The sequence below is a fragment of the Ranitomeya variabilis genome, chromosome 2 (assembly GCF_051348905.1).
Source record: "Ranitomeya variabilis isolate aRanVar5 chromosome 2, aRanVar5.hap1, whole genome shotgun sequence".
NCBI classification, from domain to species: Eukaryota; Metazoa; Chordata; class Amphibia; order Anura; family Dendrobatidae; genus Ranitomeya; species Ranitomeya variabilis.
This window is the reverse complement of record NC_135233.1, coordinates 263953326-263978773: the sequence shown is the minus strand read 5'-3', so window position 1 is coordinate 263978773 and position 25448 is coordinate 263953326. Positions and strand designations below refer to the sequence as shown.

The 25448-nt window shown below is 52.1% G+C and overlaps 1 protein-coding gene and 1 long non-coding RNA gene across 3 annotated transcripts in view; one reads left to right on the top strand and one right to left on the bottom strand.

Moving 5' to 3' along the window:
- GSN (gelsolin) overlaps nt 1-20369 on the bottom strand; it is a 29333-nt gene extending 8964 nt beyond the window's left edge. The window contains exons 1-11 of one of the 2 annotated variants that reach the window (XM_077284870.1): nt 20126-20369; nt 11435-11639; nt 10337-10491; nt 10030-10191; nt 9780-9929; nt 8010-8099; nt 7810-7942; nt 7222-7310; nt 6636-6851; nt 6405-6538; nt 5682-5772 (exon numbers count right to left, since the gene is read on the bottom strand). In XM_077284870.1, coding sequence (XP_077140985.1) covers nt 5682-5772; nt 6405-6538; nt 6636-6851; nt 7222-7310; nt 7810-7942; nt 8010-8099; nt 9780-9929; nt 10030-10191; nt 10337-10491; nt 11435-11630 — 1416 coding nt within the window. In that variant the 5' untranslated portion in view covers nt 11631-11639; nt 20126-20369. The remainder of the gene's footprint in view (nt 1-5681; nt 5773-6404; nt 6539-6635; nt 6852-7221; nt 7311-7809; nt 7943-8009; nt 8100-9779; nt 9930-10029; nt 10192-10336; nt 10492-11434; nt 11640-20125) is intronic. The other variant, XM_077284869.1, reaches the window with a different exon arrangement.
- LOC143805468 (uncharacterized) lies at nt 8471-9316 on the top strand. Its single transcript, XR_013221249.1, has 3 exons — nt 8471-8605; nt 8723-8922; nt 8958-9316. It is a non-coding gene; the product is annotated as an uncharacterized LOC143805468 (long non-coding RNA).
- Nucleotides 20370-25448: the final 5079 nt, after the last annotated feature.

The following is a 25448-nucleotide window of genomic DNA, read 5'->3' as shown; positions in this document are numbered from 1 at the left end:
CGCGCGTTTCCTTCCGCGACCAAACCTCCTTCTGTTGAAGGGGCGACGGTAAGATGCTGATGCCAGATTAGGGAACTTCTTCTTGTCATCACCTGCTTTTTCAAGCAAGTCATCCAGAGTTGGTCCGAAGAGATATTCCCCTTTACATGGGATAGCGCAGAGCTTGGATCTTGATTGGATGTCACCGGACCAACATTTTAACCATAAGGCTCTACGAGCCGCGTTGGAAAGACCTGCTGCTCTGGCCGCCATCTTGACAGAATCCAATGAAGCGTCCGACAGGAAGGCCGCAGCATCTTGAATTACTGGGAGCGCATTCAGGATTGTATTCCTGGACGCACCTTCCTTAAGTTGTGACTCCAGCTGATTCAGCCAGACCATTAAGGATCTTCCTGTACACGTTGCGGCCACCGCTGGTCTCAGAGATCCAGCCGCCATCTCCCAGGTACCTTTAAGAAAGGTGTCTGCCTTCCTATCCAGCGGATCTTTAAGGGACCCCATATCCTCAAAGGGTAATGCGGCTTTTTTGGACGCTTTTGCCACCGCAGCATCTAGCTTAGGGGCCTTGTCCCAGGTATCAACCGCTGCATCCTCAAAGGGATACCTGCGTTTTAAAGCTGGTGGTAACGAGCCTTTTTTCTCCGGTTTCTTCCACTCTCGGAGAATTAACTCTTGAACTTTATCTATCACCGGAAAAGATCTGCGTTTCTTATGGTCTAATCCGCTGAACATTAATTCCTGCCTGGAAGGTTGAGTTTTTGGCTCTTCCAGGCCCATCGTACCCCTGACCGATTTAACTAGTTTATCAACTCGGTCCAGCGGCAGACAAAAACGGCCAGAGTCCTCTTCCGATGACGAGGAAGAGGGAATAGAGCCATAGGAACCTTCCTCTCTTTCTTCCTCCGAAGACTCAGAGATTAAGGGAGTTCTAGGTTTTGAACTTCCCGCCTGGGATAGAGACCGCAGGGATTCCCTTACTTCCAGACGGATCATCTCTTAAGTTAGCCGTAGTTGCAGATTCTTCCGCTACCTAGGAGAGGACAATAAGGTGATACCATCTATCCGACCTGATGTCCCTTAACCCCCTACCACACCTGTAGACCTCACCGTCTGCTGTATACAGGGGGCACATAACTTTTTGGGATAAGAATCTGGTAAGGGGATTCCACATAGGGCGCACTCCTTATGTTTCATCTTTGCACTTTTCTTCCCCTAGAATGACAAAGTATAAGGGGGCCCGCGTCACTGAGTGAACATTCACGTAGATCACTTACCAGTGTACGCCAAGAAAGGTACCGGAACACGAGGGGGTTCTTTCCCAGTCGACGCTCTCGATCCCTGCTTGGACGAGCTTTTGCGGCTGGACTGGTCACTTCTGACATGCTCCTTCTCCAAGGGCTTCTGTCGCACCTCCAGTAGCTGAGGCTGCTCACCATCACTCTCCATGATGGAAGTGTGACCAAAAGCAGGGCTCTAAGTCCGACACCTGCTTAAATCCCCCTGGGTTCCGGTCAGCAGGCTGCCTGGCGTCATCCCATTGGTTTCTGCTTACCAGACCGCAGCTGGGAGGTCAGCGGTAGTTAGTGGGGAATCCGGTGTCCAGGATCGATGGGCGCCCCATCTTGGATAGACTGCGCATGCGCAGCCATCCAGTAACCCGGAAGCGCCTGCCGACTCCGCCCCCGGCGTCACAGCACTCCGGAAACGCTCCTGAGAGCGGTGCAGGACGCCGGAGATGTGCGACAGCGCTCCGGTCGGCGCCGCTCTCCCGTCACCGCTACCCCACTCCACCGCCGCACCGCATCGCTGCAAGAACCAAGGGGGGGATATACTTACCAACGCCGGCATAGAATGGAGATCAGGCAATCCTCCGGACCCTGCTCCCTGCTGCCATACGCCACCGACGTGCAGTCCAGCCAGGACCACCGTGGCGCCTCCAGGGACATCCGCACCGGCCGAGGTAGGAGACCCCCCCGCTACCAGATTCGGCCGGCCGGCCTGGGATCCACTACGGAGAATTTCATCTGTAGGATCCTGTCCCTCCAGGAACAGGAAACCAACTGATGCATAGGGAGAGGTGCCGCCCTTTTGTATCTCTGTAGGTTTCCTGTTCCTGAAGGGCGGATCCCCTCTCTCGTAGTGCTGTCATGGGAGTCCGAATAAATATTTTTGAGTTGAAGTCGTCAGGAAGTGGAAAGGGCTTGGATATGTGGTTTGAAGGAGAGATCAGTGTCAAGGATTACCCTGAGGCAGCGAGCTTGTGGGACTGGGGAGAGTGGGCAGCCGTTTAATGGATAGGTCTGTTGGGGAAGTCGAGTGAGATGGTGGAAAGATGATGAATTCTGTTTTGTCCATATTAAGTTTTAGAAATCTAGCGGAGAAGGATGAAATAGCGGATAGTCATTGAGGGATTCTGGTGAGTAGGGAGGTGATATCTGGGCCAGAGATGTAGATCTGTGTGTCATCAGCATAGAGGCGATACTGAAAGCTGTGAGATTCTATGAGCTGTCCCAGGCCAAAAGGTATAGATGGAGAAGAGCAGGGGCCCTAGGACTGAACCTTGCGGGACTCCGACAGATAGGGGGCAAGGTGAGGAGGTGGTGTGTGCGTGGGAGACGCTAAATGTCTGGTCTGTTAGGTATGACGAGATCCAAGATAGGGACAAGTCTGTGATGCCAAGGGATGAGAGGGTCCGCAGCAACAGGGAATGGTCCACTGTGTCAAACGCAGAGGGCAGGTCCAGGAGGAGGAGGACAGAGTAGTGTCGCTTGCTCTTGGCGGTTAATAGGTCATTGGTGACTTTAGTTAGGGCAGTTTCAGTGGAGTGGTGTGACCGGAAGCCAGATTGTAAGCGGTCGAAGAGGGAGCAGGAAGAGAGATGGGAGGACAGTTCAAGATGGATGTCACGCTGGTGTGCCAGGGCTGTCTATTTTGTGAGCTTTGGTATGTGTGAGAGGGGCAACCGATTCCAGAGTTACAGCTATTGTGGTGTTCTATAAAGCGGCAGTGGCGTCCGCATTGTGTAAGGAACTTATGTCTGTAAGAGGGAGAAGAGATTCAGAGAGTGAGTGTAGATCGAGGTGTTTGAGATTTCTGCGAGGGTGTGCACGTTTATGGACAAGGAGTGGAGAGGGAAGAGAATATGAGTAGGTTGTGGTCGGCTAGAGGTAGAGGCGAGTTAGAGGTTGGATAGGGAGCAGAGGTAGGTGAAGATTAAGTCCAATGTGTGGCCATCTATGTGGGTGGCTGCAGAAGACCATTGAGCGAGGCCGAACGAGGAAGTCAGAGATAGAAGTTTAGTGGCAGCTGAGAGGGAAGTGTCAATGGGGATGTTGAAGTCACCTATGATGATAGTGGGGATGTCAGTGGAAAGGAAATGAAGTAGCCAGGTGGTGAAGTGGTCGAAGAAGGTGGTGGCTGGCCCTGGGGTGTGGTAAATGACAGCCAGTTGGAGGGGGAATAGATGCACACTTCAAAGGAAGAAAGGGTAACAGAGGGCAGCACTGGGATTGGGGTGGAGCAGCAATTATCTGACAGGAGAAAACCAACTCCTCCACCATGCTTGCTGCTGAGGCGGGGTGTGTGGGAAAGGTGGAATCCACCATACAAGACTGCAGCAGGAGAGGCTGTGTCAGAGGGGGTGAGCCAGGTTTCGGTGATGGCGAGGAAGGAAAGTTTGTGAGTAATAAAAGATCATGGATGTAGGAAAGTTTGTTGCAGACAGATCGAGCGTTCCATAGAGCTCCTGTTAGTGGGACTAGGGAAGCGGGGGCTGGGCGAATGGGTATAAGGTTAGAGAGGTTACGGAAGTTTGTGATAGAGCGTGGGTGGGAGGTAGAACTGACCGTGGGAATGTGGTGAGGAGGACCAGGATTTGGAGAAATATCACCAGCAGTAAGGAGGAGCAGAGAAAGTGTTAGCAAGTGGGAGCAGGAGAGGGCATGAGGGGGCTGTCTGTATTTGGAGACAGAGGATTATATGTTGAGGATCAGTTCTGAGGAGGAGGTGAGATGGATGGGGAGGATTGAAGAGATGAACATTTCCTTATTGGTGAAGGAATTAGGGGGGTTAGTAAAAAGTGAACAATTATAGGGGTGAGTGCAAACTAACAGAAACATTGTTTACAGTGACTGAATCCAGTTACCTTCAGTTCCCTTCTGGTTCAATTCTGAATTATGAGCTTCACACTTGTATGATACACACTTATATGATGCACGGGGCAGACTGACGTCTTGGCTGACTTATGCTATACAATATATGTGCAACAAAGTGTATTCAAGTGTGAAGCAGAGGGGACTGGTCTGTGCTCATCTTGGTCAGATAATTAAAAGTAAGCCAGATGTATATGATCAAGGCGGAGTAAACAAAGTCATAAATAACATTGGGGGTTGAAAGTTGAAAAGCATACCAAGTTTTGGCAACAGGCTGAGGTAGGAAAGATCAGTGTGGAGAAGCTGAATGAAATACCAAGTTTGTGTACATGCGTGTGCACATGTGTATAATACAGTGCCATACAGATGTGGGCATATACAGTCACCAGAGGGACATCCTCACAGAGATGTGTATGTATACACAGTCACCACTAGAGGGAGATCCTCACAGAGATGTGTATGTACACACAATCACCACTAGAGGGAGACCGTCACAGAGATGTGTATGCACACACAGTCACCACTAGAGGGAGATCCTCACAGAGATGTGTATGTATATACAGTCACCACTAGAGTGGGTGTGCGTAACTAGAGTGGGTGTGCGTGCGTGTGCGAATATATATATATATATATATATATATATATATATATATATATATATATATATATATATATATATATATATACACATACATATATATATACATATATATACATATATATACATATATATACATATATATACATATATATACATATATATACATATATATATATATATATATACACATACATATATATATATATATATATACATATACACACACACACACACACACACGAATACTGAACTGTTCCAATATTTGCATTCCAATATTTGCAGTCACAGCTGTTTCTCCCCCGCCCATACTGGTAGTTCAGCTTCAGGTCACTTGTCTTATCTATTGCCTTAATCCTGTGACCTGTTGTGTATAAATATGTGAATCTTCAGATTTTGTGTTATTCTACGCCTGATGAAGAGACCCCGAGTAGTCTATATATAGTACACACACCTGTATGTGAGGAGCTATGAGAAAACAATCTCAGCATGCAGCAGATTGGCAGCAAGACTCGGCTCACTGGCAGCCATACAAGTCTATGGGTGCGTGTGAAACATTGGACTGCACACTGTCATCCCAGTGCCGTCCGATCTACCCAGAGACAGGCGATGGAGAAATAACTTTCTCTGTCTCCTCCGCACTTGTGCTGCCATTCTCTGATATGAGAGGATCGGAGCACAGGGCACTGACACTTGGATCACGCTCGCAGTGGAGCAGAAGCTGAGGGTCATTAGTATAACGGGTGTGTAATATACATAAGCAGTATGTGAGGAGTCCCCAATTATGATGGATGCAGTATCATGTTCATGGAATTTGTGCTCTATAATAGATGGGAGTGTGGGTTCCCTTTATCCATTTCCCTCCCCCCCTGAGCGGCTGCTCTGACATTGTCCCGCACATCTGCTGTGTGAGAACATGCCATGATGCTGACCTGCACTGGGCCGCCTCCTAGCTCTTCGTCCAGCTGGGCGCTCAGGAAGGCAGAGGCAGTGATCTCATCCTTTGAGGAGTCCAGTCCTTGCCTGTAATGAGACCAGATGTCAGACCCAACGTGAAATTAGGTTGAGAGCAAGGTCCACACACCCCCAATAATAGAGACCCCAACATCAGAGGAGGACCCCCATACTGCAGGAAGGTATAGAAGACTAATGTTCACAGACTGGAGCTCCGTCATACCCCATTTTCTCAGTTTCAGTTTATCGCCATGCATAAGAGGTCATGTTCACTGACAACTAGAACAGATATAGAAACTCAGTCAGCAACAGAAGATCTAGAAAATGGTGAAGGAACAAATGGCCAGAAGAAAGATCCAGAAAGGAGGCAATGCTGAGGCATCATTTACATAGGACTGACCTATGGTCATTACCAGGTGCTGATGGTCCATCATTTACATGGGATTGCTCTATTGTCATTACCAGGTGTTGATGAGGCATTATTTACATAGGACTGCTCTATGGTCATTACCAGATGCTGATGAAGCATTTACATTGGACTGCTCTATGGTCATTACCAGGTGCTGATGAGGCATTATTTACATAGGACTGCTCTATGGTCATTACCAGATGCTGATGAAGCATTTACATTGGACTGCTCTATGGTCATTACCAGGTGCTGATGGGACATCATTTACATAGGACTGCACTGTGGTCATTACCAGGTGTAGATGATCTGTCCTTTCTTCCCACCGTGGCTGTAGTTGTACAGGATGATGTAACTGTCTCCTCCGTAGAACTGACCGTGCATAGACGCCGCTACCGGAACCTTCTCTGATGATTCAATGCGCCAAATCTACAAGAGTGTGCAGGTGAGTATGCTGCCACCTGCAGGAGATACATGGTACTACCACCACCATCTGCAGTGATGACCCCAGGAGATCAGGCCTCACCTGCTTCTCACCCCTCCCATCATCCACCATCCCGTGCTGCGCAGCCATGGCCGGGGACTCATGCAGGGAGCTGACATCAAATGGAACGTTCTCGATCTTGGCGATGTGGTTGGGGATGTACGCGATGCCCATTCCCTCAGTCTGATCCTTATCGCGCCAGTTCTTGAAGAATTGCTTGAAGAGTGGAGTCTCCCCAGACTCAGGGAGGATTTGTACCTGCAGAGACAGAAGCAATGGACGTGTGTATAGCACCCCCATGTGGAGACCTCGAGCATCACTTGGAGACCTCCTCAGAGATGGGAGTGCTACTCCTTCAGTGCTCCTGATCACCATGTTCTAGGTCACACATCAGCCTCAGAGATGAAATCCCTCAGCCTACCCTACATGTGCAGCTTCTGCGGGCTCTGAAGATGGAAAGGGTCATCTACAGGATGATAAACTCACGCATTAACACCTCAGCCAAACCATTACCGGAGGTCCGTCCACTAGCCTGCTGACTGTTTCCAGTATGTCTCTTGTAAGTCCCCTGCTCTGGCCTGGAATGTGGGGAGGATTACACTCGCTGCGGCTGATCCTCACCCCTCACCTGTGTCTGCTTGGGATATCCCATTTTGGATATAAACTCGGTAGCGGTTTTAAGAGCCATCTTCTTCTCCTCCATGTTGGCGTCTTTACCTGTAAGGAAGGCAAGATGGAGGTTATGCATATCACCTTCAGGGGGAAGGCCAAAAGGAGAGCAGGAGAATGGGCCACCAAGGGCTCACGAGGGGTCAGGAGTCACCAGGGGCTGTACCGTTTAGCACAATTACAGTCACATGGATAAGAGGTACACTAGGGACTGCCCCATTGAGACCTTAATATTCCAGCTGGTGCCCCCTCTAGAAGAGCTGAAAGCCACCCCCGCTGCAGCCTGGTAACGGTGGTCGCAGGCGGAATGAACAAGACACCACTCATCATCACTAAGCGGAGGCAGTGAATGGCTGGAGCTTCTTATGTATAACACCTAAGATGGAAGGACTACCCCTGCTGGCGCAGCGGCCGTTACAATGCCACAGTTGGAGCCACACTAACGCTTCCCTCGCTGAGGACCAGGCAGTTTCCACTCCTGAGCAAAGCTTCGTGGATGTGGCCCTGTCCCCTCTCCTATTTCTGCCACGTCACGCTCGATACGAACCTTTCCAGACAAAGATCTTGCCATCAGATCCGTGGTCCAGGATGAAGCAGTCGTCAGAGTTGAGAGCAGATTGCGTGAAGGGGTTTTCATCAGCGACCAGAGAGACGGACATCGCCCCGCCACCATTAGACACCTGGAAACCAGGAGAGATGTCAGTGTTTGTGGCTGCACGGAGAAGGTACGGGGCGCCTGGCACTCACCCTGTACAGCTTCGCCAGCTTCCTGTTTGTGGCATCAGCTTTCACATCATCATCTGTTCCCTCCGGCAAATCTGGTTTCTCCCCCAGAACCTGTGAAAGCGAAAGGGAAGCGGTAATGGATTCATAGCTGCACCCGCTAATCTGATGTCAGACCATCAGACATCCATAAACATCTGCAGTACCGGGCACCACAACTCCCAGCATAATGGGTATTAACTTGGCAGCCTGCAGTGTTCAGTGATTGGGCTGCAGCCCTCTGTAATAACATCAACTCCTGCCCCGACCACAGGACTCCGCACTCACAGCAGCAAAGAGCACAGGAGGGCACCGTACAGGGAGGTACTATAGGACGGGCAACGGCTTGTGGGCAACGGCCTGTGGGCAACATTAACCCACAGCACCAAGGACTGGAGATCTGAGACATCTTACTGTGGCGAGGCATTGTAGGGGGCATCCTCCCGGGGCCAGATAAAGCGCTACACGGAGGGGCATCCTCCCGGGGCCAGACAAAGCGCTACACGGAGGGGCATCCTCCCAGAGCCAGACAAAGCGCTACAGGGAGGGGTATCCTCCTGGGGCCAGACAAAGCGCTACAGGTGGGGGGGTATCCTCCCGGAGCCAGACAAAGAGCTACAGGTGGGAGATATCCTCCAGTGGCCAGACAAAGCGCTACAGGGAGGGGTGTCCTCCCGGGGCCAGACAAAGCGCTACAGGGAGGGGTATCCTCCCGGGGCCAGACAAAGCGCTACAGGTGGGGGGGGTATCCTCCCGGGGCCAGACAAAGCGCTACAGGGAGGGGTATCCTCCCGGGGCCAGACAAAGCGCTACAGGTGGGGGGGGGTATCCTCCCGGGGCCAGACAAAGCGATACAGGGAGGGGTATCCTCCCGGAGCCAAAGCGCTACAGGTGGGAGGTATCCTCCAGGGGCCAAAGCGCTACAGGTGGGAGGTATCCTCCAGGGGCCAGACAAAGCGCTACAGGGAGGGGTGTCCTCCCGGAGACAGACAGTGCTGCAGGAGGGAGGTTTCCTCCAGGGGCCAGACAAAGTGCTACAGGGAAAGGTATCCTCCCGGGGACAGACAAAGCGCTACAGGTGGGGGGGTATCCTCCCGGGGCCAGGCAAAGCGATACAGGGAGGGGTATCCTCCTGGAGCCAAAGCGCTACAGGTGGGAGGTATCCTCTCCAGGGGCCAGACAAAGCGCTACAGGGAGGGGTGTCCTCCCGGAGACAGACAATGCTGCAGGAGGGGGTTTTCCTCCAGGGGCCAGACAAAGTGCTACAGGGAGGGGTGTTCTCCCGGGGCCAGACAAAGAGTTACAGGTGGGGGAGGGGGGCATCCTCCCAGGGCCAGACATTTTAGGGGCACATCCACTACTCTATGGGGGCGCTTTACCTCGACCCATACACAGCGGTGAAGCAATGGCCACCACCTTCAGGCTCTGTCTGGATCGTTCATCTCCCTGTAACCAGATCCGACTGCTCAGGGTCTCACAAATGTATTCCAGATGCAGGAATTTACCTCCAACCTCAGGATGCCAGTCATGTGTTCCCAACCCCCCACAAGATGGCGGCCACATGACAAGCGAAGGTTCTGCACAAAGTGTAAGCTGTTATCAGGAAAGCTGTGCAACGCCCCCTGCGCAGCTGCGGTCATGTGACCATCTACTGTCCAATAGGAAAGCAGTAATCAGATGATGCCTAGCCCCACTCATGCAGGGAAAGCTGCACGCACTGCACATTGTCCCAGAATCCCCATAGAGATTCAGCACCTGGATCATCTTCTCACGCTCCATCCCCTCTTCCACCACGTACACTCTGGCGCGGCCGTGGCGCTCATTGTCCCGGATGTCTTTGGCGACGGCGGTGGCCTTCAGCTTCTCAAACCTGTTTGCCTTTGATCCGCACCATTGGTAAATCTCCTGCAAAAGAGCGGGCAAGTGAGATGGCCCCAACAGGGAAGGGAAGGTGACATTGCTCCCTGCTGTCTTCATGCTGCTCCCCGTGGTCGCCCACACTTACATTTCCCAGGTCCAGGATGAAGCAATCTCCCTGGGTGAAGCTCCCCCAGGACACGGGCACCTCTGTGGCACGTGCCAGGCGCCGGCCCTTCACCTGCAGCAGCCGCTCCACGCTCACATCATTCGGGACCACGTGAGTGAATCCTGAGGCCACGCCGCCAGCCTGGGGACAGAGGACGCAGATCAGCACCAGTGAACAGTGTGCGCCAGGACGCAGCGGTCCCCCCACACAGCAGCAGCCCCCCACACCGCAGGCACACAGTCCTCGTGTAAAGCCTGACACACTAATGACAGAGCCGATTCCTCACCTTGTATTTGATGCCAGATTTAAAGTATCCCATGAAGGTGGGCGACTCATAGCCCTGCACCTCACGGTTCTGGATGGGCTTCCCTCCGAGGTGATCGTCCATCTGGACCGTGAAGATGGCGGCTGATCCGCTCTCATCCTGCGTGCACTCATCACCTAAGGGAAGAAGACGCAGCACATGACACCACCCACTGGAACTGCAGCATGCCAGCTACTGCCCGCTGGTGTCAGCCACTCCCATCAAAGTGATAGAAGACACTGGGGCCGTGTGTACAGAGCACCACACTACACCAAGGGGGCGGGGCATACAGAGCACATTACACCAAGGGGCGGGGCATAGAGAACATTACACCAAGGGGGTGGGGCATACAGAGCACACTACACCAAGGGGGTGGGGCATACAGAACTCCACACTGCACTAAGGGGGCGGGGCATACAGAGCTCCACACTACACCAAGGGGCGGGGCATACAGAGCACCACACTACACCAAGGGGCGGGGCATACAGAGCACATTACACCAAGGGGGCGGGGCATAGAGCACATTACACAAAGGGGGAGGGGCATAGAGCACACTACACCAAGGGGGTGGGGTATACAGAACTCCACACTACACTAAGGGGGCGGGGCATACAGAGCTCCACACTACACTAAGGGGGCGGGGCATACAGAGCTCCACACTACACCAAGGGGCGGGGCATACAGAGCACCACACTACACCAAGGGGGCGGGACATACAGAGTATTACACTACACCAAGGGGGCAGGGCATACAAAGCACCACACTACACAAAGGGGCGGGGCATACAGAGCACCACACCAAGGGGGTGGGGCACTCTGCATCTCAGCGCTTTGGATCAGCCCAGTAGATGGATACTTAGCACCATACTTCGGAGAGTTCTTGCAGTGGGTGAGAGGATTAGGATTACCTGGATTAGGATTATAAAATGATCACACAGCGCCAAGCACTGCTACAACCTCCATCATCCGCCGTGTGACCTGGCACTGCCATCAGCATTCTCTGCACTGGTGGATTGGCACCCCACAGCCCCCACAATGTAGAGCGTGCAGGACGGCAGCAGACCCCGGTGCCAGCACTCACCCAGCCAGTAATGGAGGTCGTACTGCAGGTTCCCAGAGCGTTGCTTGATGGTGCTCAGCACGATGTAGGCGTCTCCGGTGAAGAAGGATCCATAATGGTTCTGCGGCACGGCCACCAGATCAAACTTCTCGATCCTCCAGACCTGCAGGCCCGGCGCTTTCCCCGCCTTCTCAAACTCTGGGTGATCAACCACCATCTTTGACAGCTGAAAAACAGGAGAGATTGTCACACCGAAGAGCCAGCATCCCACACAAAGCACAACACCATCATTCACAAGATCTCTGCTTGCTGAAAGTGAATGGGGACATTCTTAGCCACAAAGAAATCCGGTCCTGACGCAACATCCACAGACCCCGACACACAGTAACAAAACCTCAGCTGTGTGAGCAGGACTTTGCCCTCTTCTGAATGTGATTCTCAGGATGATGAGAGAAGTAGTCCTCAGCAAACTTGTCTCCCCCAACTATCTAGTCATGTGACTGCTGGCTCAGGATTCCCATCCTTAGTGGGGCTGCGTGCAGTAAATGGCTGCACATCCTCATTACCCCGTTCTGATCACTGGCCTCTCCATACGCAGGTGGAGCAGACTTTACCTCCGTCTAATCCTCTTATAATGACATGTGATTATTCAGGCGCGGACACGGCAAATCCCACATCTAAGAGGCTGCACCAAGCTCACCGCGAGCACCAGAAATAATCACTGGGATGGTGCCGGCGGTCTAAAGCAACTAGCGTCATCTATTCCAGTCACCTCTAGAGCTGCAGTCACTGCTCTGCGGTTATATCTTACGCTCCAGTCACCTCTAGAGCTGCAGTCACTGCTCTGCGGTTATATCTTACACTCCTGTCACCTCTAGAGCTGCAGTCACTGCTCTGCTGTTACATCTTATGCTCCTGTCACCTCTAGAGCTGCAGTCACTGCTCTGCTGTTATATCTTATGCTCCAGTCACCTCTAGAGCTGCAGTCACTGCTCTGCTGTTACATCTTATGCTCCTGTCACCTCTAGAGCTGCAGTCACTGCTCTGCTGTTACATCTTATGCTCCTGTCACCTCTAGAGCTGCAGTCACTGCTCTGCTGTTATATCTTATGCTCCAGTCACCTCTAGAGCTGCAGTCACTGCTCTGCTGTTACATCTTATGCTCCAGTCACCTCTAGAGCTGCAGTCACTGCTCTGCTGTTATATCTTATGCTCCAGTCACCTCTAGAGCTGCAGTCACTGCTCTGCTGTTACATCTTATGCTCCTGTCACCTCTAGAGCTGCAGTCACTGCTCTGCTGTTACATCTTATGCTCCTGTCACCTCTAGAGCTGCAGTCACTGCTCTGCTGTTATATCGTATACCCTTGTCACCTCCAGAGCTGCAGTCACTGATCTGCTGTTACATCTTATGCTCCTGTCACCTCTAGAGCAGCGGTCACTATTCTGCGTCTCAAGAATCTCAGCTGTAGTGTAGGGTGGGAGGTGAGGGGGCAGCTGCAGCCGTGCGGTAAGGTGGGGGGTGATGCGAATATTTCTATATTTGGGCACTTTCCAACTTTACCCCCCCCCCCCGGGGCGGACTATCACCATCACGTGCAGACGAGTTGGCGGAGCAGAGGGTCCCCCCCTTTCCTGCTCCAGGGAAAGTCAGCCAACATCCAATATGGTCGTTGGGAATGAGACCCCGCGAGTCCATCATTCCACTGGACCACAGCAATGGCATCCCTACAGAGCCCCCACCGGCAGTGACTCAGTCTCTCCACTAGCATTGCGCAAAAGCCACAAATATTTTTGGGCTCAGATACAAGGGAGTTAACCCATTTATGGACAGCAGCACTCAGCTACACTAGTCATCACCACTAATACAGTTGAGAGTCCATTACAGTGTAAGGATTCCTCCGGGAGATTATGGGGGTGCAGGGACCCCAAGATGCCACAGTATTATGGGTGTGACACCCAGAGATGAGCAGCCAGAATAGTCACCGGCCCTGGGAGAGGCCTAGAGCTCTGCTCATCCTGAGCCTCCTAGTTCTGGAATGCAATGTCAGATCCACAGTGAGTACAGGCGAAGGATGCAGAACCAACACTGCAGCTATGATCATCCCCCATAGTGCAGACCCTCTGCTGCACTTCCTGGCAGGAGTTGTGTCCTAGAAGGCACAGCGGCTCCTGCTGTGAGTGGGCCCTGCTCATCCTCCCAGCTGGTCAGGATATCCTACAGGCACCTGGCAGGGAGAGTCCTGGTGGCTGGACTGGGACTGCTTCAAAATTAGTCACAAGTCAGACTACACCCAATGGAAGAAGTGTCTGTACCACTATAACCCAAGAAGATTGTGACAGGAGCCCCTCCCCCCCCATCACTGGGGTCCCACCAGAGCCAAACCCAGAGCTGGGGACCCCCCCTCGGAGGAACCATGCCAACAATATATAAACCTGGTTATGAGGGAGCACAGATCACAGGGGTAAGACCATGCACGGCCTCCCAGATTGCACCCTCTGGTCCCACAGTGCTGGATCAGTGCATAAAGGAATCCTCTGTCTTCAAAAATGACTTCACACCAGACATAATATGAAAGCAGAGCAGCAATGACATCTGGAATGTTGTAGTAGAGGAGTAGGTCTGCAGGCACAGTATAAGTGAGCGTGCTGCGTGTGCAGGCTTGGGAGGGCACAGTATAAGTGAGAGTGCGGCGTGTGCAGGCTCGGGAGGGCACAGTATAAGTGAGCGTGCTGCGTGTGCAGGCTCGGGAGGGCACAGTATAAGTGAGCGTGCTGCGTGTGCAGGCTCGGGAGGGCACAGTATAAGTGAGCGTGCTGCGTGTGCAGGCTCGGGAGGGCACAGTATAAGTGAGCGTGCTGCGTGTGCAGGCTCGGGAGGGCACAGTATAAGTGAGCGTGCTGCGTGTGCAGGCTCGGGAGGGCACAGTATAAGTGAGCGTGCTGCGTGTGCAGGCTCGGGAGGGCACAGTATAAGTGAGCGTGCTGCGTGTGCAGGCTCGGGAGGGCACAGTATAAGTGAGCGTGCTGCGTGTGCAGGCTCGGGAGGGCACAGTATAAGTGAGCGTGCTGCGTGTGCAGGCTCGGGAGGGCACAGTATAAGTGAGCGTGCTGCGTGTGCAGGCTCGGGAGGGCACAGTATAAGTGAGCGTGCTGCGTGTGCAGGCTCGGGAGGGCACAGTATAAGTGAGCGTGCTGCGTGTGCAGGCTCGGGAGGGCACAGTATAAGTGAGCGTGCTGCGTGTGCAGGCTCGGGAGGGCACAGTATAAGTGAGCGTGCTGCGTGTGCAGGCTCGGGAGGGCACAGTATAAGTGAGCGTGCTGCGTGTGCAGGCTCGGGAGGGCACAGTGTAAGTGAGCGTGCTGCGTGTGCAGGCTCGGGAGGGCACAGTATAAGTGAGCGTGCTGCGTGTGCAGGCTCGGGAGGGCACAGTATAAGTGAGCGTGCTGCGTGTGCAGGCTCGGGAGGGCACAGTATAAGTGAGCGTGCTGCGTGTGCAGGCTCGGGAGGGCACAGTATAAGTGAGCGTGCTGCGTGTGCAGGCTCGGGAGGGCACAGTATAAGTGAGCGTGCCGCGTGTGCAGGCTCGGGAGGGCACAGTATAAGTGAGCGTGCCGCGTGTGCAGGCTCGGGAGGGCACAGTATAAGTAAGCGTGCTGCGTGTGCAGGCTCGGGAGGGCACAGTATAAGTAAGCGTGCCGCGTGTGCAGGCTCGGGAGGGCACAGTATAAGTGAGCGTGCCGCGTGTGCAGACTCGGGAGGGCACAGTATAAGTGAGCGTGCCGCGTGTGCAGACTCGGGAGGGCACAGTATAAGTGAGCGTGCTGCGTGTGCAGACTCGGGAGGGCACAGTATAAGTGAGCGTGCTGCGTGTGCAGGCTCAGGAGGGCACAGTATAAGTAAGCGTGCAGCGTGTGCAGGCTCAGGAGGGCACAGTATAAGCAAGCATATGCTATGCACGGGCTCAGGGGGCACAGTATAAGTGAGCGTGCTGCGTGTGCAGGCTCGGGAGAGCACAGTATAAGTGAGCGTGCTGCTTGTGCAGGCTCAGGAGGGCACAGTATAAGTTATCGTGCAGCGTGTGCAGGCTCGGGGGGGGCACAGTATAAGTGAGCGTACAGCGTGTGCAGGCTTGGGAGGGCACAGTATAACTGAGCGCGCAGTGTGTGCAGGCTCAGGAGGGCACAGTATAACTGAGCGCGCAGTGTGTGCAGGCTCAGGAGGGCACAGTATAAGCAAGCATATGCTATGCACGGGCTCAGGGGGCACATTATAAGTGAGTGTGCGCAATGTACAGGCTTGAGAAAGGAGAGGGCACAGTATTTGTGAGAGGGGGGTGCCCAGCCAGCCTCCAAGTGGGGGTAGGGAGGGTGCAGAGCCGGCCTCCATGTCCTTTTGATAATTACGTCCAGGTTCGGCTGCTATAAACGCATGATGGCAGTCACATGAGGGGGGAGATGCACCTATACAGGAGCGCAGGATCATGGAGGTAGTATTTTAGGTCACTGCTTTAAGAGCTGGAATCCAGTTTATTTGGCTCAATCCATTGTGGGTCTGTTTCTCCATTAACTGACAGCAATCATCTGACTGCAGGGTTAAAAACTGCTGCTGGATGGAAATCCATCGCACCCAGTGTCTCCTTTCAAAAAAGGGAAGTGCGGAGGCCGCACATTCCCCAGAATAGAATGAGGATGATAATAATTGTTTGGGGGTCCGGTTTCTTAGCAACAGAAACAATTTATGAACAGAGGAAATAAAAACATCCGGAAACTAATGTGGGGAGAGGGGGTGTTCATAACTGGAGAGTAATAAACCACAGGATATTATATTATCACTGGGGGTGGCCCCCACAACTACCAGGACAGAAATTTAAAGGGCCAGCGCAGGCTCCTGCAGACTAGCTTCAGCACTATCATTCAAGACACAGAATAACCTGTACCAATACAATGTTACCAGCCTCCAGCTATGAGCAGCACAGACAGGATCATTTTCTGCCTCTTCATGTGAACAAGAGTGATCTTATTCGCAGACAACAAGCAGAAGGTAAAGAACTTACAGAAATCAAACTAGAAAGTTGCACAACTTTTAAAAACAGTTGAGGAGGTTCAATTTACATGGGACTGCAGCTGTGGAAGTGATTAAACGGGAGACAACCAGGGGGCCTGAGTGGGCAGCAGGATGGGGACAACAGGGGGGCTTGCAGAGGGGGCAGGATGGGGACAGGGGCCCGAAGGGCGCAAGACGAGGACAGCAGTGCCAGGAGGCCCAAGGGGCGCAAGGCGAGAACAGCAATGCTGGGGACCTAGGTTATTTTGGGCATCAAGAAACAGAACTTGATTGCCCCTCTATTTTAGGGGGCTGCTGTGGTGGTCCGTCGCCCCTCGTACGTATACAAGTCCTGAAACGTGGCGGCTCCTCGCCCAGAGGCTCATTCTGATATTGGCTCAGCACAGGTGTGGATGTAGCAGAGCCGCACCCAGGCCCCACCTCAGCACGGCTACACCAAGCACGCCGCGCAGGAGGCTCGGGGCCATTTTCCATCACCACGACAGTCACAGTTCAGAGGAAAAACCCCTGCCTCAAAAAGAGCAACGATCTACGAGATCCAGACACAAAAGACGCATTTAGGAGATCGGAACACCGCACAGGCAGGTGACAGCAATGCAGCACCAATGGCCAGTAACGGCGATCCATGGCCGCCCCTAGAGCAAGACCCAAGTAGCATGGTGATCGCCGGTCATGTGACCAGTCCACGCGGTGAGCAGCCATATTCCCCTCCCGCTCTGCAGACGACGACGCCGTCTCTACAATTACACCCGTCGCCTGTTGTAACCACAGAAAACACAGTGCAGACAGCCGCCCGTCACCACCAGGGCTGGGAGGACCAGATTACAGACTCTCCCATTAGCACTGCTTGCTGTCACTGAACCAAAACAATCTTGTTTGCATACATAAACTGCAAACAAACAGCTGAAGGTTTGTTACAATGTATCAGCGCACAGAGGACGGCACTTTGTAACAACCCTCCTGTGAGATCTGGAGCCTCAGATTCACGTTCACAATCACTTACAGCAAGCAAAGATCTTACAAAGGCGAGGAACCAAATTCTAAACCACAGGTGCGGATATAGGGGAGGGGGCTGAGCCCCCCACTGTCAGCAGGCCGGGGGGAGTACATGGAAATGTCACGCTAGACAGGTAAAAAAGCCTGCACCCCTTCACTACAACCCCCAACATCCCTGCACAGAGGGTATAGAAAACATGGCAGGAGCTACCGAAGAAGAGGGAAAGTACAGATTGTGAGCCCCCGCACTCAAGGATGATGGGAGTGATAGAGGCCTCTACACCTGACACAGGACTGCCACTTCATTCCCTTGCACAGGACTGTCAACCCCTCATTGCTTGCACAGGACCGCCACCTCCTCCCCTCATCTCTTGCACAGGATCGCCACCTCCTCCCCTCATCCCTTGCACAGGATCGCCACCTCCTCCCCTCATCCCTTGCACAGGATCGCCACCTCCTCCCCTGCACAGGACTGCCACCTCATTCCATCATCCCTTGAACAGGACTGTCAACCCCTCATTGCTTGCACTGGACTGCCACCTCCTCTCATCTCTTGCACAGGACTGTAACCTCCTTTCCTAATCCCTTGCACAGGACTGCCACCTCCTTCCCTCATCCCTTGCACAGGACCACCACCTCCTCCCCTCATTGCTTGCACAGGACTGCCACCTCCTCTCCTCATCTCTTGCACAGGACTGTAACCTCCTTCCCTCATCCCTTGCACAGGACTGCCATCTACTCCCCTCATTGCTTGCACAGGACTGCCACCTCCTTCCCTCATTGCTTGCACTGGACCGCCACCCCCTCCCCTCATCTCATCTCATCTCTTGCACAGGACTGCCACCTCCTCCCCCTCATCTCTTGCACAGGACCGCCACCTCCTCCCCTCATCTATTGCACAGGACTGCTACCTCATCTCTTGCACAGCACTGCCGCCTCCTCCCCTCTTCTCTTGCACAGGACTGCCTCCTCATCTTGCACAGGACTGCCACCTCCTCCCCTCTTGCACAGGACTGCCACCTCATGACTGCCGCCAACACCTCCATCTCTTGCACAGGACTGCCGCCGCCTCCCCTCATCTCTTGTACAGGACTGCCACCTCATTCCCTCATCCCTTGCACAGGACCGTCACCCTCCTTCCCTCATCCCTTGCACAGGACCGCCACCTCCTTCCCTCATCCCTTGCACAGGACCGCCACCTCCTTCCCTCATCCCTTGCACAGGACCGCCACCTCCTTCCCTCATCCCTTGCACAGGACCGCCACCTCCTTCCCTCATCCCTTGCACAGGACCGTCACCTCCTTCCCTCATCCCTTGCACAGGACCGCCACCTCCTACCCTCATTGCTTGCACAGGACCGCCACCTCCTCTCCTCATCTCTTGCACAGGACTGCTCCCTCCTCCCCTCATCTCTTGCACAGGACCGCCACCTCCTCCCCTCATCTATTGCACAGGACTGCTACCTCATCTCTTGCACAGCACTGCCGCCTCCTCCCCTCATCTCTTGCACAGGACTTCCGCCTCCTCCCCTCATCTCTTGCACAGGACTTCCGCCTCCTCCTCTCTTGCACAGGACTGCCACCTCGTCACGAATGCCGCCAACGCCTCCATCTCTTGCACAGGACTGCCGCCGCCTCCCCTCATCTCTTGTACAGGACTGCCACCTCATTCCCTCATCCCTTGCACAGGACTGTCAACCCCTCATCTCTTGCACAGGACTGCCAACCTCTCATCTCTTGCACAGGACTGCCACCTCCTATCTATTGCACAGGAATGCCACCTACTCCCCTCATCTCTTGCACAGGACCGCCACCTCCTCCTTTCATCCCTTGCACAGGACCCCCACCTCCTCCCATCTATTGCACAGGACCGCCACCTCTTTCCCTCATCTCTTGCACAGGAACGCTACCTCCTCCCCTCATCCCTTGCACAGGAACGCCACCTCTTCTCCTCATCCCTTGCACAGGAACGCCACCTCTTCTCCTCATCCCTTGCACAGGAACGCCACCTCTTCTCCTCATCCCTTGCACAGGAACGCCACCTCCTCCCCTCATCCCTTGCACAGGAACGCCACCTCTTCTCCTCATCCCTTGCACAGGACCGCCACCTCCTTCCCTCATCCCTTGCACAGGACCGCCACCTCCTCCCCTCATTGCTTGCACAGGACTGCCACCTCATCTCTTGCACAGGACTGTAACCTCCTTCCCTCATCCCTTGCACAGGACTGCCACTTCCTTCCCTCATCCCTTGCACAGGACCGCCACCTACTCCCCTCATTGCTTGCACTGGACCGCCACCCCCTCCCCTCTTCTCCTCAACACTTGCACAGGACCGCCACCTCCTCCCCTCATCCCTTGCACAGGACTGTCACCTCCTTCACTCATCCCTTGCACAAGACCGCCACCTCTTCTCAACCCTTGCACAGGACTGCCACCTCCTCCCCTCATCCCTTTCACAGGACTGCATCTCCTTCCCTCATCCCTTGCACAGGACTGCCGCCACCTCACACACATATCCCTGTACTCCCAGACTGCACTCGTTATCAGCAATGTGAGACTGGCTATATATGGAGATTGTGCGCACATAGAACAGTTAATAAAAAAAAACTGCACAGACTCCGACTGTTCTCTCCGGCGGCGGGGGTACTCACCGTACAGCGGGGCCGCTCACAGCTCAGGAAACCTCGGCACCGACACCCGAACTGACAGCGAGCGAGCAGAAAAGTGCGGAAGATAAAACCTCAGCGGCCACCACCCTGTGATTCATTCCGGCTCTGCTGCCACCACCTGGAGGGAGGAGGAACTGCAGCCCAGCCAGCCACAGGGAACAGGACCCAAAACTGAGGCGAGGACCACAACACGGGAGAGAAACGGCCCAACGCTGGGGACAGGACGTCAACACAGGCCTCTTTCACACTTCCGTCTTTTAGCTCCAGTCGAAATCCGTCGATTTTTGAAAAAACAGGATCCAGCAAATTTTTCTGCTGGATCCTGGTTTTTCCCATAGACTTGTATTAGCGACGGATTGTGACGGATGGCCATCCGTTTCATCCATCGTGCACTTGATCCGTTGGAAAATTGTGGTCCGTCGGGCGGAGAAAACGTTCAGAGGAACGTCTTTTCTGCACGTCCGAAAATTGCTCAGCGACGGGTCCTGTGCTGCCCGTCGTTGGCTATAATGGAAGCCTATGGATGCAGGATCCGTCGCTGACTGTCAAAAACAGGAATCCAGCGACCTATCCCGTTTTTCCATTCTGAGCATGCCTGGAAGGATTTTCTACCTCTCTCTCTCTCTCTCTCTCTCTCTCTCTCTCTCTCTCTCTCTCTCTCTCTCTCTCTCTCTCTCTCTCTCTCTCTCTCTCTCTCTCTCTCTCATTCAGCGACGCATCTGTCAGGAAACTGGATGAGTTACATCCATTTTTCACTATTTTGAAGGCATGCGTCGCGACGACGCATTCTGACGGCCGCCTGCCAACTGAAGTGTGAAAGAAGCCTAAGGCGAGAAACGACAAAACAGTGGAAGAGTACCCCAACACTAAGGAGAGGACCCATCACTAAGGCTGGTTTCACATTTGCGGTTGTGTCCGCAGCGTTTGTACCGCATATATCCGCATGCGTTGTGTATTCCTATATTTAACATTAGGGACGCATGCGTTTTTGTTTGTTCGCGTTTTGCCGCGTTTGACGACACATGCGCCGTCTCATCGTTTGCGGCTTGGCGTGGAAATGCAACATGTAGTAATTTTTAGAGGCGTCAATTTGCCACCTGGAAACGCATGCGGTCGATTGCGCAAGGATTGCGACAAAAAAACGCATTGCTGTCTATATGAACGCATGCGTTTACAAGCACATGCGTTTGGTTGCGTTCGTGAACGCATGCGTTTCAATAGAGAAAAACATGTCTAGACACTGATAAGCCACCCCCCACATACAAGGTGATAAAGGGAGGGTGTGGACAGTTGCAGGTCACTTCTCAGCAGACAGCCAAGCAGAGCAGACAGACCACAGCACCTTGGAGAAAACACGCCTCTGAACAATGTGAGTATATCCTAGCCAATGCCTTTATTTTCTATTTTCTTTCTCTACATGTCCTAATTTCTTGCATTTCTTTCTGCATGCAACAGTGCAATGCATGCAATGAGAGAACATTGGGGAGAGAGAGGATCCCAATACTGAGGAGAAAGAGGACCCAACATCGAGGAGAGACAGGAACCATCACTGATGAGAGAAAGGACTGCCACACTGAGGAGAGGACGCAACATTTGCTAGAGAAAGGACCCCAACCCTGAGGGGAAAACCCAATAATGAAAAGAGACAGGAGTACAATACTGAGGAGAGACAGGACCCCAACATTGAGGAGAGACAAGACCCCAACACTGAGGAGAGGACCCAACACTGAGGAGAAAGAGGACCCAACACTGAGGAGAGAGAGGACCCCAACACTGAGAAGAGACAAGACCCCAACACTGAGGAGAGGACCCAACACTGAGGAGAAAGCGGACCCAACACTGAGGAGAGACAAGACCCCAACACTGAGAAGAGGACCCAACACTGAGGAGAAAGCGGACCCAACACTGAGGAGAGAGAGACCCCAACACTGAGGAGAGACAGGACCCCAACAGTGAGGAGAGACAAAACCCCAACACTGAGGAGAGACAGGACCCCAACACTGAGGAAAAGGAGGACCCAACACTGAGGAGAGACAAGACCCCAACACTGAGGAGAGACAGGACCCCAACACTGAGGAGATAGAGGATCCAACACTGAGAAGAGGATCCCAACACTGAGGAGAGAGAGAATTCTCAACATGGAGGGGAGGACTCCTGCACTGAGGCAAGAGGGGGCACCACCACTAGGAAAAGAGAGGACCCCAATACTGTGAAAAGGACGATGCTGAAGTTGGTTTTTTATTCAGCAATTTATTTTTTTCTGTTTTGTTCAAGTTTAATGACAAAATTAAAAAATTACAGTAATAAAATACAATGCAGCGAGGTGATATGAATACACATAAAAGAACAAAAATGGGCATGAAAGTGGGCACTGAAGGGTGCCATTGAAAGGGATAAATTACTTTGGGCCACTGATCTCTCACACTGCAGACACATAGATCACAGAGCCCCACATCAGATTCAAGTCACTCCAGCCTGGCCTAAATGTGATCTGGGCGTCAGAACTGGCATATAAGTGGGCAAACAGTCAAATGACTTTTTGCCACTGATATCAAACCACTAATACATAGTGAACATAGTGATGGCTAGCATCAAATTCAGGCCACTCCAGCCTGGCCCAAGGATTCTGGGAATCAGAACGGGCAGGAAAGTGGGCAAATAGCCAATTTTCACAGATTTTAATTATTAACTGGTGGTTTTCAGGGGTTAAATGACTTTGGGCCACTCATCTCACATGAACAATACAGAGAAAATAATAGCCCGCATCAAATTCAGATTACTCCAGCCTGGCCTAGATGTGTTCTGGGCATCAGAGCTGGCAACAAAGTGGGCAAGTAGCTAATTTTCACAGATTTGAATAAGTAACTGGGGTTTTTCAGGGGACAAATGACCAAATGACTTTGGGCCACTGCTGTCACACCACCAATAGACAGATAGTGATCCCCCGCATCAAAGGTAGGCCACTCCAGTCTGGCCCAAATGTGTTCTGGGCATCAGAATGGGCATCAAAGCTGGCAAATAGCCACTATTCACAGGTTTAAATAAGTACCTGGTGTTTTTCAGGGGTTAAATGAGTGACCTGAATTTCGTGCGGGCCATCATTATGTACAGGTGCTTCTTACAAAATTAGAATATCATCAAAAAGTTAATTTATTTCAGTTCTTCAATACAAGAAGTGAAGCTCGTATACTGTATTATACAGAGTCATTACAGGCAGAGTGATCTATTTAAAGTGTTTATTTCTGTTAATGTTGATGATTATGGCTTACAGCCAATGAAAACCCAAAAATCATTATCTCAGTAAATTAGAATACTTCATAACACCAGCTTGAAAAATGATTTTCAAATCCGCAGTGTTGGCCTACTGAAATATACAGTATAATCAGTAAATGCACTCAATACTTGGTCTGGGCTCCTTTGGCATAATTTACTGCATCAATGTGGCGAGGCATCGAGGCGATCAGTCTGTGGCACTTCTGAGGTGTTATGGAAGCCCAGGTTTCTTTGATAGTAGCCTTCAGATCGTCTGCATTGTTGAGTATGGTGTCTCTCATCTTCCTCTTGACAATACCCCATAGATTATAGGGTTAAGGACAGGAGAGTTTGCTGGCCAATCAAACACAGTGATACTGTTGTTTGTAAACTAGGTATTGGTACTTTTGGCAGTGTGGACAGGTGCCAAGTCCTGCTGGAGAATGACATTTCCATCTCCAAAAAGCTTGTCGGAAGAGGGAAGCATGAAGTGTTCTAAAATTTTCTGGGAGACGGCTGCGCTGACATTGGCCTTGGTAAAACACAGTGGACCTATACCAGCAGATGACATGACTCCCGAAACCATCACTGATTGTGGATACTTCACACTGGACCTCAAGCAGCTTGGATTGTGGCCTCTCCACTCTTCCTCCAGACTCTGGGACCTTGATTTCCAAATTAAATGCTGTCAGGAAATAGAAGTTCTGATTACTCAATTATCCATAGAGAGCTCTCAGCTGCAGTTTCCTCTGCCTGCAAGCACAAGGCTGGAATTCTAAGCCACTCTTTCTCCCTCTCAAAGAGTGGGTTTCTCCGTAAGCGGGTCATGTAATTGCAACGTGTTTACACTTAAAAGAATCACCCCGACGTGGTGCACCTCCTGATCATTGTGGCTTTCATATACGAAATTCAAACAGCGAGCTAGGCATAAAAATGGTTACCATAACTCTAAGTAAACAGGAGGTTTCAGCCTCTAAGTGAGGTCACCACAGTGGGAGTGCCTGGGTTTTAGGCTAGGAAATAAGGCGTGAAGCAGCAGTCTTCATGTGTCTTTGTCCGGGGTCTAGCTGCTATACAGATGCATGCTATGCATCTAGATGTGTGCCCATCCTCCACAACACACGGTCAGCCATGAGATAAGATGACATAACAAAATGTAAGTGTTTATTTTCAACCTTAATCCCATTTTATTTGTAATTGTATTGTACATATGATATTTGTCTTCTTTATAATATCCTTTTATATCTCTGTAAACACTGCCTACCTTTTTTGGAGTAAAATATAAAATTACTAGCTTGTCTCTCCTTGCTCTATAACGGACGGTCGGGTCTGTTGAAGTGAATTACGCTACTAATCTGGGTTGGCTCCGGACCTGTTAATAATTAAGAAATCGGAGCTGGTGGCAGCAGAATTTGTCCTGTGCAATTGGGAGGCTTTGTAGCGCCCGGCGGCATTGCTAATTATTGTTCCCGCGTGAGTGGGAGTAGTTATATCGCCCTCACTGTAGTTTTCCCCAATAGCCAGTACAAAGTAAGGCAGCCTTTCTGGCGACTAATTATCCTAGGTACAGTACCTGGTCTGACCTGAGGGTAAGGGGGCGCCAGAGAGCTGCAAGTTCCAAACCGGAACTGGGAAGTGGGATATAGATAAATCCCCTTCAGAAAGAACCAGGGACAACCAAACAACCCCGGTTCATGACAAATTGGTGTGAGTGGTGGGGATAATAAAGGTATCCTCCCCGTGAACCGTGACATATTGGTGGCAGCACGGTGGGATTCCTGACATATTGGTGGCAGAGCGGTGGCATAATAGAGCATTAGTGATCGGGTTTGAGCAATCATTCCTCTCACTAAAAACTTGAACAGTTCTTGCGAGGACTTGGCGCAAAAAAGTTTTGGAGAACAAGCTCAGTGTTTACTAGTCCTGAGACAATTGTGTGTACTTGCGATTACCCCCTCCCTTTCTCTTTGTTTTTCTATCCTATCTTTTATTTGGCAATGATGGCCGCAAAAGGAGAAGCTTGGTACACCCAGCAGAAGAAGGACACTCTTGT